The sequence below is a fragment of the Salvelinus fontinalis genome, chromosome 35, assembly GCF_029448725.1.
Source record: "Salvelinus fontinalis isolate EN_2023a chromosome 35, ASM2944872v1, whole genome shotgun sequence".
Lineage (NCBI taxonomy): Eukaryota > Metazoa > Chordata > Actinopteri > Salmoniformes > Salmonidae > Salvelinus > Salvelinus fontinalis.
Window position 1 is genome coordinate 11,382,750 of NC_074699.1, and position 16,007 is coordinate 11,398,756.

The window sequence follows — 16,007 nt, forward strand, 5'->3', positions numbered from 1 at the left end:
TTTCTCCCCATCTCTTGTAGATTCTATCAGTTCGTAGTTTTGCTAAGATCCTTCCCATGTTTGAGCTAACCAAAAAAAATCAAATGTATTTATATAGCCCTTCTTACATCAGCTGATATATAAAAGTGCTGTACAGAAACCCAGCCTAAAACCCCAAACAGCAAGCAATGCAGGTGTAGAAGCACGGTGGCTTGGAAAAACTCCCTACAAAGGCCAAAACCTAGGAAGTAATCTAGAGAGGAACCAGGCTATGAGGGGTGGCCAGTCCTCTTCTGGCTGTGCCGGGTGGAGATTATAACAGAACATGGCCAAGAAGTTCAATGTTCATAAATGACCAGCATGGTCAAATAATAATAATCACAGTAGTTGTCGAGGGTGCAGCAAGTCAGCACCTCAGGAGTAAATGTCAGTTGGCTTTTCATAGCCGATCATTGAGAGTATCTCTACCGCTCCTGCTGTCTCTAGAGAGTTGAAAACAGCAGGTCTGGGACAGGTAGCACGTCCGGTGAACAGGTCAGGGTTCCATAGCCGCAGGCAGAACAGTTGAAACTGGAGCAGCAGCACGGCCAGGTGGACTGGGGACAGCAAGGAGTCATCATGCCAGGTAGTCCTGAGGCATGGTCCTAGGGCTCAGGTCCTCCGAGACAGAGAAAGAAAGAAAGCAAGAGAGAATTAGAGAGAGCATACTTAAATTCACACAGGACACCGGATAAGACAGGAGAAATACTCCAGATATAAGAGACTGACCCTAGCACCCCGACACATAAACTACTCCAGCATAAATGCTGGAGGCTGAGACAGGAGGGGTCAGGAAACACTGTGGCCCCATCCGATGATACCCCCGGACAGGGCCAAACAGGCAGGATATAGCCCCACCCACTTTGCCAAAGCAAAGCCCCCACACCACTAGAGGGATATCTTCAACCACCAACTTACCATCATGAGACAAGGCCGAGTACAGCCCACAAAGATCTCTAACACGGCACAACCTAAGGGGAAAGCCACGTCAGTGACTCAACCCACTCAAGTGACTCACCCCTCCTAGGGACGGGCTGGAAGAGCACCAGTAAGCCAGTGACTCAGCCCCTGTAATAGGGTTAGAGGCAGAGAATCCCAGTGGAGAGAGGGGAACCGGCCAGGCAGAGACGGCAAGGGCGGATCGTTGCTCCAGAGCCTTTCCGTTCACCTTCACACTCCTGGGCCTGACTACGCTCAATCATATGACCTACTGAAGAGATGAGTCTTCAATAAAGACTTAAAGGTTGAGACCGAGTCTGCGTCTCTCACATGGTTAGCCATTCCATAAAAATGGAACTCTATAGAAGAATGCCCTGCCTCCAGCTGTTTGCTTAGAAATTCTAGGGACAATTAGGAGGCCCTCGTCTTGTGACTGTAGCGTACATGTAGGTATGTACGGCAGGACCAAATCGGAAAGATAGGTAGGAGCAAGCCCATGTAATGCTTTGTAGGTTAGCAGTAAAACCTTGAAATCAGCCCTTGCCTTAACAGGAAGCCAGTGTAGGGAGGCTAGCACTGGAGTAATATGATCAAATTTTCTGGTTCTAATCAGGATTATAGCAGCCATATTTAGCACTAACTGAAGTTTATTTAGTGCTTTATCCAGGTAGCCCGAAAGTAGAGCATTGCAGTAGTCTAACCTAGAAGTAGCAAAAGCATGGATTAATTTTTCTGCATCATTTTTGGACAGAACGTTTGATTTTTGCAATGTTACGTAGATGGAAAAAAGTTGTCCTTGAAACAGTCTTGATATGTTCGTCAAAAGAGAGATCAGGGTCCAGAGTAACGCCGAGGTCCTTCACAGTTTTATTTGAGACGACTGTACAACCATCAAGATTAATTGTCATATTCAACAGAAGATATCTTCGTTTCTTGGGACGTAGAACAAGCATCTCTGTTTTGTCCGAGTTTAACATGCAGAAAACCCAGTCTTTTACGAGAGCAGATATCAGTGAAGCAGATATTAGAGCACAAGTCAGAATTGGGGCTAGCAACAGTAGATGGTCCAGGGTGTACATGCACATTTCCAGATATCATCAGCAGTAGTACAATCAGGGCATGGCAGGGGACAGGGAAAGCTCTGCAGGGTTGATTTATGACATGTGCAACAAGATCATATTGTACAGCAATTTCATCAGGTAACATGAACACAAAGCCAGCGAAAGGTGATTAGAATAGGATGGGGGGCCAAGAGTCCATGTAACCAATAGAGAATCAGAGTACTGAGTGTGGGAACAAACATAGTCTGTCCCACGGTCGGGTAAACAAGCAAGTTCATAGTCAACAAAGCCTGCAGGAGTCATGAGGCAAACAGCATAAAGCACAAGAAAGAAATATAACGAATATTGCGTGGGGGAGGCTGTGAAACTCTCATGCCATTGTTGGGCTCAAGGGCTTTGACACATTTCACTTCACACCTCAGTGCTAATTGATCTGATCTGTTCTGTCCTAGCAAGCTTGGTAGCCTTAACTTAACATTCAGTCCTTATAAAGTAAAATATATCATTGTAATTTAATTATCTTATTGGCTTTAAAAGTAGTTTCAGACTAAACATTACTCACTCGGTTCCATGTTTGATGGTGTTTTCAGGTTTCTTGAGTTTCTTTTGCTGGTCATTGGTTTGCCAGAGCATTTGCTGTACAGACCTTGAAAATAAGATTCTTTGGTATCAGGAATCCTTCCAGGTAATTTTGTCCAAAATCAGTTTGTAAATTTTGAGTTTTGATTTTGAGTGAAGGTTATGTTGTGGAGGGTAGTATCCTGTATATGTCCTTGCATAAAAATCTAAGTTTATCTTTTTGTAAAAACATGCTGAAAAATGCAGGTGCCCATCTGCTCATGATTTTCTCTCTCACAGACACATCTCAACAATCATGTTTCTTGGCTTGGGCCAAGAAACACAAGTAATGAACATTAAACCGGTGGAAATCTGTCCTCTGGTCAGATGGGTCCAAATTTGCGATTTTTGGTTCCAACCGCCATGTCTTTGTGAGAGGCAGAGTAGGTGAACGGATGATCACTCCATGTGTGGTTCCCACCATGAAGCATGGAGGAGGAGGTGTGATGGTGTGGGGGTGCTTTGCTTGTTTGCCAGGTCAGTGATTTATCTAGAATTCAAGGCACACTTAACCAGCATGGCTACCACTGCATTCTGCAGTGAAACTCCATCCCATCTGGTTTGCGTTTAGTTGGACTTTCATTTTTTTTTTCAACAGTACAATGACCCAACACACCTCCAGGCTGTGTAAGGGCTATTTGACCAAGAAGCAGAGTGATGGAGTGCTGCATCAGAAGATCTGGCTTCCACAATCACCCAACCTCAACCCAATTGAAATAGTTTGGGACGAGTTGGACCGCAGAGTGAAGGAAAAGCAGCCAACAAGTGCTCAGCATATGTGGGAACTATTTTAAGATGGTTGGAAAAACATTCCAGGTGAAGCTGGTTGAGAGAATGCTAAGAGTGTGCAAAGCTGTCATCAAGGCAAAGGGTGGCTACTTTGTTTAACACTTCTTTGGTTACTACATGATTCCATATGTGTTTAAATAAGTTCAGAAAACGTATTTGTACACAAGTCCAAAGTGAACTGCCAGGACTGAAGACTTGGGGTAATTTACATTGTCGAAAGGGGTCAGAGAGCAAATAAGTTTGAATAAACTGTATTTATTGGTATCTTTGTGTCAGCACCCCAGATCCCATCATTCTTACGGTCACTGATACGGACTCACAGAGAATAGCCACTGCAGCCAAAGTAGCCAGATAGTTTTCAAGCGGGTCACTGCAGCAGTGACAGCAGTGCACGGTACAAACTGCAGGACATCCAGTTTCAGCCGTGCTATCCGCCAACAGAGGTACCAATTAATGCTAATTACACGAGTGGGTCAATTACGCACTCCACAGTGCAGGATCAGTGCCACTGTGTTACGGCATTACCAATAACCACAACCATGCTCCTAAAAACATATTCAATCAAAACATTCAAATTAAATAATACATTAAATGAGAACATAACCAAAGGTAAAATGCTCTTAATCATATAATGAATGCCACAATTATAATGTGTTCAATTTAAACTTAGTCTTGGCATGTGTATGCAGCCACCACCTACTACAGACAGTGTTGTTTGATGTTGTGAGACTGTTGATATACAGTAATCATTAATTGGCTTAACATGAAACCACATTACCGCTCTGGCCTAGGTGTCTGCTGTGACTACACTGACTATGAATGAGCCTTTTCATATTTAGTAATAAATCCATCCTGTGATTGGATCTGTTCTCACATCCAGTGCAATCCAGTCACAGTAGACATGATCTACTAATATCACCTTCCTGTGCTGGGCTAGGAGGCGTTCTGGTCATTATACTGCCAAGTGTAAAGAAACCGGGGCTAAACAGAATGGTAGTGATGGTAGTGATAATATTAGTAAAAATGTGGTCTATGGACAGTCAGACAGAAGGGTCATGATAGACAGATGGATTGGGATATTTAAAAATGCAAATCACACTATCTAATTTAAACTGCAGTCTAACATATTCTTTACATTTGCATGTGGTGATGTTTTTGTGATGGAGGGCAGCACTTTAGGCAACGTAATTACAGTTTCCCCACACCATCAGGAGCCACCAGACAGTATTTAAACTCAGTAGAGAACATGTACAAGGTTGTCACCAGAGGGGCACTTCCATTACGTGACAAAAGTGGGAAGATAATTAGATTTGCTGTTTAGTTAAGCAGCCTCTGTCAGACCTACAGACAAAACATAATTGTGACTGCAGGAACTGTGGCTACATGGACTGTGACTGAAATGACCCAGTTGGTCTGCCGGGGTCACACAGGTTGGATTCACATTTCTACGGAGGATGTCAACACTTTAAGAAAAACAAATCAAGGAGACCAACCTCGTTCTAAATACATTGAACAAAAATATAAACATAAAATGCAACAATTTTATACATTTTACTGAGTTACAGTTCATATAAAAAAATAAGTAAATTGAAATAAATTCATTAGGCCCTAATTTATGGATTTCACATGACTGGGCAGGGGCGCAGCCATGGGTGGACCTGGGAGGGCAAAGACAAACCCACTTGAGAGCAAGGCCCACCCACTGTGGAGCCATGACCTACCAATCAACATTTGTTTTTCCTCACAAGATGGCTTTATTGCACAGAAAACTTGTCACTTCATCAGCTGGTCTCAGACGATCATGTAGGTGAAGAAGCCGGATGTGGAGGTCCTGGGCTGGCGAGGTTACACGTGCTCTGCGGTTGTGAAGCCGTTTGGACGTACTTCCAAATTCTCTATAATGACGTTAGAGGTGGCTTATGGTAGAGAAATGAACATTCAATTATCTGGCAAAAGCTGTGGTGGACATTCCTACAGTCAGCATGCTAATTTCACGCTCCCTCAAAACTTGAGACATCTGTGGCATTGCAACTGCACATTTTACAGTGGTCTTTTATGGTCCCCAGCACAAGGTGAACCTGTGTAATGATCATGCTGTTTAATCAGCTTCTTGATATGCCACACCTGTCACACCTTGGCAAAAGATAAATGCTCACTAACAAGGATGTAAAAAATGTGTGCATCATATTTGAGAGACACAAGCTTTTTGTGTGTACGGACATTTTCTGGGATCATTTTATTTCAGCTCATGAAACATGGGACCAACACTTTACATGTTGCGTTTATATTTTTGTTCAGTATAATTTGCAGTAAAGTATACTAGTATTGCAGTATTTATGTGGTATGAGTTAGCTTCATATTTAATGGTGAACTACTACAGTATATCCACATTTCTAACTGCCTATGAAGTATATAGGATTCAAATAAACAAAGACAGAAATAAATGATCCCCACTCTCTTTCTGTGTAACAATATATAAATTAATTCAAGCACAGTCAGTAATTGACAAGATCAAGTTATTTTGCTATTCATGAACAGTCGTTACAATATCAGATAAGATTGAACTCTAATCTTTCAGCAGGATTAACCACGAGAGAAGCTGACGCTCAAAATAAATCTCTCTTTTTAAGAAGATGTGAGTAAAAAAGGGAAAATTGCAATGCCTCTAAGCCTCTCTTTTGTTGTAAACACAATGAGGGACAGACTATTATTACTATATAACACAGAGTTATAAAATGGAATTCAATTTAATTAATGTAATCAAGGTCTATTCATTCCATGATAAACCTTTTTACATGGGTAGGTAATGTTCCGAGATGGAATGTTGATGGGTTTAGTTTCTTTGAAGAGACATGAGTGGTGAGAGGGTATACATAAAGAGCATCTGTTCAGTCTAATTGAAAAACATATTTGTTTAACAGACTTCACAATATTTATTTGCAGGTTGACGGGCTTTGGCAGATATCAAATTGAAGAAAATGGTCTAATGGCCTTGCATGTTCACCAAACAGCTTTTTGAGACTGTCATTTTCATTTAAAATAAAAATGAATACATATTCAATTGACCTATATGAGACATGAAGAGGGGCACTTACTCATGAAAGGGAATTAGTTTAGTAACCATGTCACGTTCTGACCTTAGTTTCTTTTTTATGTGTTTGTGTTAGGTTGGTCAGGGCGTGAGTTGGGGTGGGCAGTCTATGTTCTTTTTTCTATGTTGTTTGTTTTCTATGTGTTTGGCCTGGTGTGGTTCCCAATCAGAGGCAGCTGTTTATCGTTGTCTCTGATTGGGAGCCATATTTAGGTACCCTGTTTTTCCTTCTGTGGTGTGGGTGATTGTTTCCTGTTTTCCGTTTGCACCATTTGGGACTGTTTCGGTTTTCATTTTTTATTCTCTTGTTCTTTTTGTATTTTATGTTCATTCTCATTAAAATATATTATGGATACGTACCACACTGCATGTTGGTCCTCCTCTCCTTCCACCAACGAAAGCCGTTACAAACCATGAGATCTCACAGAACAGACCTAAACTTTTTCCACACTCTGTTGCTGATGGTGACAACCTTTAATACCTGTATTCATACCTGAATAGTCCTCTACACATTGTAATGGGACATGAGACATTTTTTTCATTGTAAATAGTTGAGAACATGTTGTACAGAAATCCATTAGTCGCTTTTCTATGTTATGCCTTGGAATTCTAAATGCAATACAATATCTCAAGCCCTTGGAGGGATCTTAGTTATGTAAAGTTTCATGTTGTTCAGAGCTGAGCTACCCAGTCTGGCAATACAAAAGCTATGACGTTTACTTTTGGTTCCCATGTAAATACGTCACATTCAATAAACAAGCAATTTATACAATGTATGTGATTTGTAAAGTTAAATCGACTAAAATCCATAATGTTAAACTGATAAAGTATTTAAGACAGTATAGGTTGAGAACAATCCCAGCATCGTATGTGGATAAAGGCATGCCTTCATCACCACAGTACTTTTTAAAGAAAAAGCTACTAGGAGCAACAAATGATAAGCAGTTGACATTTCCTGTTTTTTTTCTGCCTGCCGTTTACCATTTAGGTTCACAGTCAATAATCTTGATTGTAACATACTTTTTACTTTACTGGCTCAAATGTCAATGTTTTTTTTCTTTCCAACCAAACAGCAAAGACAGAACTCTTGAGGAAACACAGTCAGGCCCAAAATTATTGGCAACCTGGATAAAGATAATCAAAAATGACTGCATGAAATAAATAATAAAAATACTGAGCTATATGGTATGCATTTTTGGGAGGTTGAAAATTATATTATTTTGTACTAATAGAATTGCTCAGAGAAAGAGATTCTATATGCATGGCCAAAAAGCTCTATTTTCATGTCATCCAACAAATGTAAACGCCTGGACATTGCTAAATGGCATTGGCACATGGATTGTGTGCTGTGTTCGGATGACATGAAAATAGATATACTGTATTTGGCCACGCACACCAGTGGTAGGTTTGGCATTGAAAGAAAGATGCATATGAAGAAAAGAAACCCATGCCTACTGTATGGTGGCGCTGAAAGAGATGGCCGCCGTTTTACGATCCCGTAACCAATTGTGCTATTGTGTATGTTTTTTCAAGTTATTTGTAACTTATTTTGTGTCACGCCTGCTCCCGCTCTTCCCCTCTGGAGCTTGAGGTCGCCAGGCTGCCCAGCTTTATGCGCTCCTGCCACCATCATTACGCACACCTGCCTTCCCTCGTCACGCGCATTAGCGATATTGGACTCACCTGGACTCAATCACCTGTTTATTACCTCCCCTATATTTGTCAGCTCCCCAGCTCTGTTCCCCGCTGCAGCATTGATTGTCATCTGTCTTTGTGTTTCCCAGTTCTGACGCTGTTCCTGTCCTGTTGCCTGTCTTTTCCAAATTAAATGTCAACTCCCCGTACCTGCTTCTCTTCTGCAGCATCGTTCCTTACAGAATGCAGCAGCCCTCAAATGAAGCATCGGTGAGTGCTGGCGGTTCGGTTGGTGGTGACATTGGGTCCAGGGGCTGCCGCCGATGGAACCGGGGGTGCCTTAGCTGGATCGTCGGGATTCCATTCCCTAGCTGGCTCGAGAGGTTTCCTTGCCCCGGTTGGCTTGGAAGGCGCCCCTCCCACGTTGGGCCTCAGCCGGATCGTCAGGTTTTTAAGCCCAGCCGGCTTGTCAGGCTGCAATGCCTCAGCCGGATCACTGGGCTCCCACAACCTCAGGGGGATCGACAGGCTTTCACATCTCAGCCGAATCGTCAGGCTCCTATGCCTCTGCCAGCTTGCCAGGCTCCCACGTCTCTGCCGGTTCATCGGGATTTTACGCCCAGCCGGCTTATCCAGCGCCCGTACCTCGGCCGGCCCGTCAAGCTCGCCCAGGTGGAACGCCCCATATGGGGGGGGGGGGGGTACTGTCATGCCTGCTCCCACTCTTCCCCCCTGGCGCTCGAGGGCGCCAGACTGCCCAGCTTCATGCATTTCTGCCACCATCATTACGCACACCTGCCTTCCCTCATCACGTGCATTAGCGATATTGGACTCACCTGGACTCAATCAACTGTTTATTACCTCCCCTATATTTGCCAGTTCCCCAGGTCTGTTCCCCACTGCTGCATTGATTGTCGACTGACTTTGTGTTTCCCAGTTCTAACGCTGTTCCTGTCCTGTAGCATGTCCGTTCCAAATTAAATGTCAACTCCCCGTACCTGCTTCTCTTCTGCAGCATCGTTCCTTACAATTTTGTACATAATGTTTCTGCCACTGTGTCTTATGACCGAAAAGAGCTTCTTGATATCTGGGCAGCGATTACTCACCCAGTACTGGAGGAATTCTTCTTCAACGAGTCGGATGGGAAGGATTTACTCCTGACACCCGACAAGGCCCTCATCCCCGTCATTCGCAGGAGTAAAAGACAGAGATACAAGCAGGAAGCACCAGTGACTCGATCAATAAGAAAGTGGTCAGATGAATCAGATTCTAAGCTACTAAACTGTTTTGCTAGCACAGACTGGAATATGTACCGGGATTCTTCCGATGGCATTGAGGAGTACGCCACATCAGTCACTGGCTTTATCAATAAGTGAATCGATGACATCGCCCTCAGTGACCGTACCTACATACCCCAACTAGAAGCCATGGATTACAGGCAATATCCCATTGAGCTAAAGGGTAGAGCTGCCGCTTTCAAGGAGCGAGACTCTAACCCGGAAGCTTATAAAAAAAAACGCTATGCCCTCCAACGAACCATCAAACAGGTAAAGCATCAATACAGGACTAAGATTGAATCGGCTATCGTCAGATGTGGCAGGGCTTGCAAACTATTACAGCTACAAAGGGAAGCACAGCCACGAGCTGCCCAGTGACACAAACCTACCAGACGTGCTAAATTACTTCTATGCACGCTTCGAGGCACTGAAACATGCATGAGAGCACCAGCTGTTCCGGACAACTGTGATGTGAGTAAGACCTTTAAACACGTCAACATTCAAAAGGCTGCAGGGCCAGAAGGATTACCAGGACGTGTCCTCCGAGCATGCACTGACCAACTGGCAAGTGTCTTCACTGACATTTTCAACCTGTCCCTGACTGAATCTTACTAAGGTAACCTGTCTAAATGACTACCGACCCCGTAGCACTCATGTCTGTAGCCATGAAGTGCTTTGAAAGGCTGGCCACGGCTCATATCAACACCATTATCCCAGAAACCCTAGACCCACTCCAATTTGCATACCTCCCCAACAGATCCACGGATGATGCAATCTCTATTGCACTCAACACTGCCCTTTCCCACCCGGACAAAAGGAACACCTATGTGAGAATGCTGTTCATTGACTACAGCTCAGCGTTCAACACCATAGTGCCCTCAAAGCTCATCACTAAGCTAAGGACCCTGGGACTAAACACCTCCCTCTGCAACTGGATCCTGGACTTACTGACGTGCCGCCCCCAGTTGGTGAGGGTAGGGAACAAACATCCGCCAAGCTGATCCTCAACACTGGGGCCCCTCAGTGGTGCGTGCTCAGTCCCCTCCTGTACTCCCTGTTCACTCATGACTGCATGGCCAGGCACGACTCTAACACCATCATCAAATTTGCCGATGATACAACAGTGGTAGGCCTGATCACCGACAATGATGAGACAGCCTATAGGGAGGAGGTCAGAAACCTGGTCGTGTGGTGCCAAGACAACAACCTCGCCCTCAACGTGATCAAGACAAAGAAACTACAGGAAAAGGAGGACTGAGCATGCCCCCATTCTCAACGGCAGGACTTTAATGGAATAGATTGAGAGCTTCAAGTTCTTTGGTGTCCACATTTTTTCATAAAATATTGCTGGTTAAGGGCTTGTAAATGAGCATTTCTTACAAGCACCTGTTCGGTGCATTGATCTTGGATCATTGATCTTGGATGCTATTTTGCTTCCACTGCTCCCGGGGCCCTTGTTAAGGCCAACGGCATCATGAACTTTACCCAGTACCAGGACATTTTAGCCAAAAACCTGGTTGCTTCTCCAGTAGGTGGAAACTTGGCCAAGAGTGAATCTTCCAGCAAGACAATAACCCTAAGCCCACATCAAAATCCACAAAGAAATGGTTAATTGACCACAAAATCAACATTTTGCAATGGCCATCTCAGTCTCCCAATTAAAAACCTGTGGCTGTCCATTCCATAAGCGCAGATGAAGGATTTCAAGGATATGGACAGATTCTGTATAGAGGACTGGTCTAAGATCCCTTCCAATGTGTTCTCCAATCTCATTAAACATTTTAGAAAACACCTCAGTGCCATTATCCTCGCAAGGTGAGGTATTTAAAGGTAAAACAACATCTCCTTCCCTGAGCAACTGTATTAGTATAGAAAAGATAAAAAAATACAAAATCAAATTTTCCCCAAAAAATGTGCATACGATATAGCTCAGTATATGTTTTATTTATTTTATACAATGTTTTTGGCTTTTTCTATGGAAGCCCTAAAGCAAAATTGTTATTTTTTTAATGACTTAGTCATTCAAACGAGATACTAAGTCATTCGAGATACTAAGTTCATCCTTCCGAGGGTCGCATGTTCAATCCCAGTGGAAGACATCAGTAAATGGATGGTTGCAGCAAAGAACAAACACAACTGGCCCTGCATAACAAAACGAGGCCAAATTAGACAATAACAATTAAGTCGTTCAAATTAGATACTAACTTGTTTGAACAAGATACCAAGGGTGCCAATAAATTTTGGGTCTGACTGTAGGTTTTAAAACCAGTCAGTGCATCAACTGCCAAATAAATTCTTCCTAATTATAAGATATGTTGACATATTGATATATTGATATTGGTACTTCCTGATGCACAATGACGGACATAGGTAATTCAAGTAGGAACTGTACAAAACTCTCTTATTCCAACCATCTTAGCTGCTGAAGAAACTCAAACTCATTCAGCAATATTTATAAAAATATATTTCACAAAGTAGGAAACAATACAGGGTATCTTAGATTACATTACAGGGAGTAAATAATTAAACATACACATTTATAAGCGTTAAAGCACAGTAGAAAATATGATCTGCATGTAAGACTATTTCATATATATTATTAAGTCTACTGAGAACTGCCATATACTGTATCAGTACAAATTGAGTATGCACGCAGCTGTAGTGCCATTTTAGATTCTCATGTGCAAGAGCTAACGTGCATAGACAAAACCTACCACCTCAATGAAAGTTAAGGACATTATCAGTAACTCTATGTACATGTATTTTTTGTATAATATCATACAGTGTAGCACAATATGCAAGAGTCTGTATTTTATTTTTATGGGTTTTGTTACCAGTGGTTCCTAAATAAAATTGAGGGGTCGAATATTCACATCGATTAAATTATCCCAGCTATTGTGCTTATATGGTCACTGGTAACTCTGTATACAGAATAATGATAAACAGTATACATGAATTGTATGTGTAAAAGTTCCCTTTCCATCCAATCTTTTACTCTACAGTAATTCCTGTTCTCTGTATACTATATTAACAGCAATATCCAAACAACAAGTTCAGCTGTGATGAAATAGCTTCAGCGGTGGAAAGAACAGTTGAGAAAAGGGATCATTCTAAACTCTCACTCACGTATAACCTGTAGCGCAGAAACAAACGCAAATGAGAACAGATATATATCAAAAACAAATCATACAACGATAATGAGGAATCAACACGATCATTTTCAAAAAACATGTGAATACAATTGTATTTAATGCTTGCTTCTGTAAAAAGAAGGCCTCAAAGTTTCTACATTTCTCTTTTTTTGTCTTTCGCTTTAGTCTTTTATAGGCTAATAATATTTGCAAACCACACTTGGAGCGTGTAAATACAAATAGTTGTATAAAGCAAGCCGTCTGGCTCAGACAGTTTATAAATGTGGCCACCTGGTATCAAATGATATCTAAACAAATTAATTTTGAAGCCAATATTGTAGTGGTTCTCATTTTGCTTTTCTCAAATCATACATACATTCAACATTGTAATGTCGATCAAATATTGCTTTTTCTTTTCGTTTCCTATTTTATCTTTGATTAGCTGGGTGGTGGGTAGAGATCTGAGATGAGGGCCACTCAGTAGTACCATTGTTCTGTGGTTGAATCTCCACGTTGTTCAAGAAGGCTGTAGATCACACAATCCCTCTCTCTTCTTTCATCAGGCAACTACCAAGAATCCAGGTCTTTATGCTTCTGGCAGTCACAGCAAATGACAAATACCCCAAAATACTGCTAGACACTCCACGACGGAATCTAAGTTACACTCCACAAGAATCATAGACCTCCTAATATAGACATTGTTAAGTTTGGCTCAACAATACAAAAGCGCTTGATGTGATAGATGACGAACGCTATACTTCAATCTAAGAGTACGAAAGGTGGCCCCCTTTTTTTAAACAGCTGTTTCTAAAAGCCGGCAAACCCTAGCATAACACACAAGTATGTGGACAAAATCAAAGGGTATCTGCTGATCAAAGGTCAAGTCTCATCACTTTCACCCACTGAGTAGAGCTCCCCAAGTCTTCTGAAACGCGGGCCCCACTCTCTGAGGTAGTCATAGTTCTGGTCTGAGTCTGAGGACGCAGTCTCGAGGGAGCTCAGAGACCCAGCAATGGAGCCCCGGCCCTCATAGCCATAGATCTGAATGGAGTCGTAGGGAGGGGCTGTGGGGTCGTTGTCCGCCTCGTGGAGTCTGACATTGATGAACTCATCCACGTCCACACCGTTAGGGCCACCACTCTGCCTTGGCATGAACTGCAGGTCTGGCTTGATATCCTTGCGGGGCAGGTAGCCATTGATTCCATCAGGGTTCTGCAGTGTGGCAATGTCAAAGGCCTCAGTGTCTTCTTCTCCACCCCCCTCATCGTCATAGCGGATGATGTTCTCCCTCACATCTTCGTCATCTTTGATGATAAGTGGCTTGTTTTTGTGTCTTCTGAGCGTCACAAACAGCACCACTATAACTGCCGAACAAGAGGACATGTCAAAGTCGTGTGCTCACAAAGACAACGTATGTAGAAGTTCACCGATGTTACATGTCTGTATTTTTCAGGCGTAAACAAATGGCATTAAGTATCAGTATTATCTTACCTAAAAGTAGTATTATGCAGGCCAGAATGGCAATCAAAGCTCCCATGCTGAGGCCAATGGGTAGGACATAGGCCTCCACGTTGCACGACTGGACTATTCCCTCCCTGCTGCATCCACACACCCGGATGGTCAACGTGTTAGTGCTGCTCATTGGAGGGTTTCCATTGTCAGTCACAATTATGGGCAGGAAATACATCTCCTGTTTCTGGCGCCGGAATGTGTCATGCTTGGCTAGAACACTGATGGAGTTGTCTGTTGGGGAGAGAAAGCAGTTGTAAAAATAAAAATGAACATCTAGCAAATTAGCTTCCGTTGAGTAAGAGCATGTTTTTTTTGGAGTGACAAACCGAAATGTTTTGCAATCCAGTAACATTTTTTAAATTTGGGCAATTCCGAATTGACACTAGAAAAACAGAAGTTGCATTGGCCTGCCATTTGTTTTGTGGTCTCACGTGTATACTCTGCTATTGGCTTTCAGTCACCTTCCTCCTCACCACATTCTCATAGCAGAACTCTGTAAGAGATTGAATCCTATTTTGTCATACCGATACTAAGATGTGGAAATGAAGAGACGAGAGTGCAACACTGACTTACAAGATGATACAAGGCAACTCCGAGAGGTGCCAGGGGCTCTTTGATGACACTTCTGTGAGCTCTGTGTTCATCATCTAGCTAATAATATCCACTCACCCACATATTGTCAAACACTTTTATTCCTGTAAGAGTCTACTCAAGTTTGTGTAACGGAAAATATGTTGTTGATAGTCTCGCCCTTACAGAAAAGCAAAAGGATTTCACGTGAAGTTTCACATTTGAAATCATGTTAGAACGTGGTTTTGAAACACATTTGACGTGATCACATTTCAGCATGTGTAGTTTCATATTATCACATGTAGCTTTACATGTGGCCGAATGTTATCACATTAACTTCACATGTGATCACATGAAAACATGTTTATGGAACACTTCACGTGTTCACATGTGAAATGAATGTGCTTTTTCCATGAGGGCAGTTCAATTGTCTACCCTCTGTCTGAGCATGCGTGAAAGAGAGACGTGAAACATTAGCAATAAAGCCTGAAGGCACATGTTGACTCCGATGCTTCCTACAGTCGTGTTGGCTGGATGTCCTTTTGGTGGTGGACCATGCTTGATACACACGGGAAACTGTTGAGCATGAAAAACTCAGAAGCGTGACAATTCATTCAGTTGGACAACTGACTAGGTATCCCTCTTCCCCTTTCCCTTTCCTTTATTGACCCACTCAAACCGATACATTTGGTACCCACTACCATACCCCGTTCAAAGACACTTCAATCTTTTATCTTGCCATTCACCCTCTGAATAGCACACATACGCAATCCATGTCTCAATTCTCTCAAGACTTTAAAAAATCCTTCTTTAACCTGTCTCCTCCCCTTCATCTACACTGATTGAAGTGGATTTAACTGTGACATCAATAAGGGATCATAGCTTTCACCTGGATTCACCTGTTTTGTACAATCAGTGTATGTCTCTGTTGGTAGAGCATGGCACTTGCAACGGTAGGATTGTGGGTTCGATTCCCACGTGAGACCACTACTTACTACTGTAAGTTGCTTAAGATAAGAGAGCCTGGTAAAATGGTGGTTCCTATCGTGTCAATCTTAAGTGCACAGCAGTATCCCATTTATCACAATAGATACCTAAACGTTTCTCTGAGGTATTGGGTTAAAGCCTAAACAGCTTGTGTGCAGTAGGATATCCTAGCTGGCTGACCCTGTTCCCTGGCCCTGGCTAACCCTATAGCCTCCACAGCACATATGCTCTCCACAGCACATTCACTGCAATTAGAGTCATCGTCACAAACAAACCAGCACACAAGTTCAAAGGGTCTGCTACTCTTCACTGGAGTGGCTTTGCCTGCTCTGTGCAGGTGGAAATAGTCATACAAGTGCTGTGCCTATATTTCTCTCAT

General features: G+C 42.7%; 1 protein-coding gene across 4 annotated transcripts in view; it reads right to left on the reverse strand.

Annotated features, from left to right (window-relative positions):
* Nucleotides 1-11,877: 11,877 nt before the first annotated feature.
* The window catches only part of LOC129834322 (cadherin-8-like), a 111,437-nt gene continuing 107,307 nt past the window's right edge, over nt 11,878-16,007 (reverse strand). For 3 of the 4 annotated variants that reach the window (XM_055899203.1, XM_055899199.1, XM_055899201.1), the window contains 2 exons: nt 14,051-14,302; nt 11,878-13,923 (listed from right to left, as the gene is read on the reverse strand). In XM_055899203.1, the coding sequence (XP_055755178.1) occupies nt 13,439-13,923; nt 14,051-14,302 (737 nt within the window). In that variant the 3' untranslated portion in view covers nt 11,878-13,438. The remainder of the gene's footprint in view (nt 13,924-14,050; nt 14,303-16,007) is intronic. The other variant, XM_055899202.1, reaches the window with a different exon arrangement.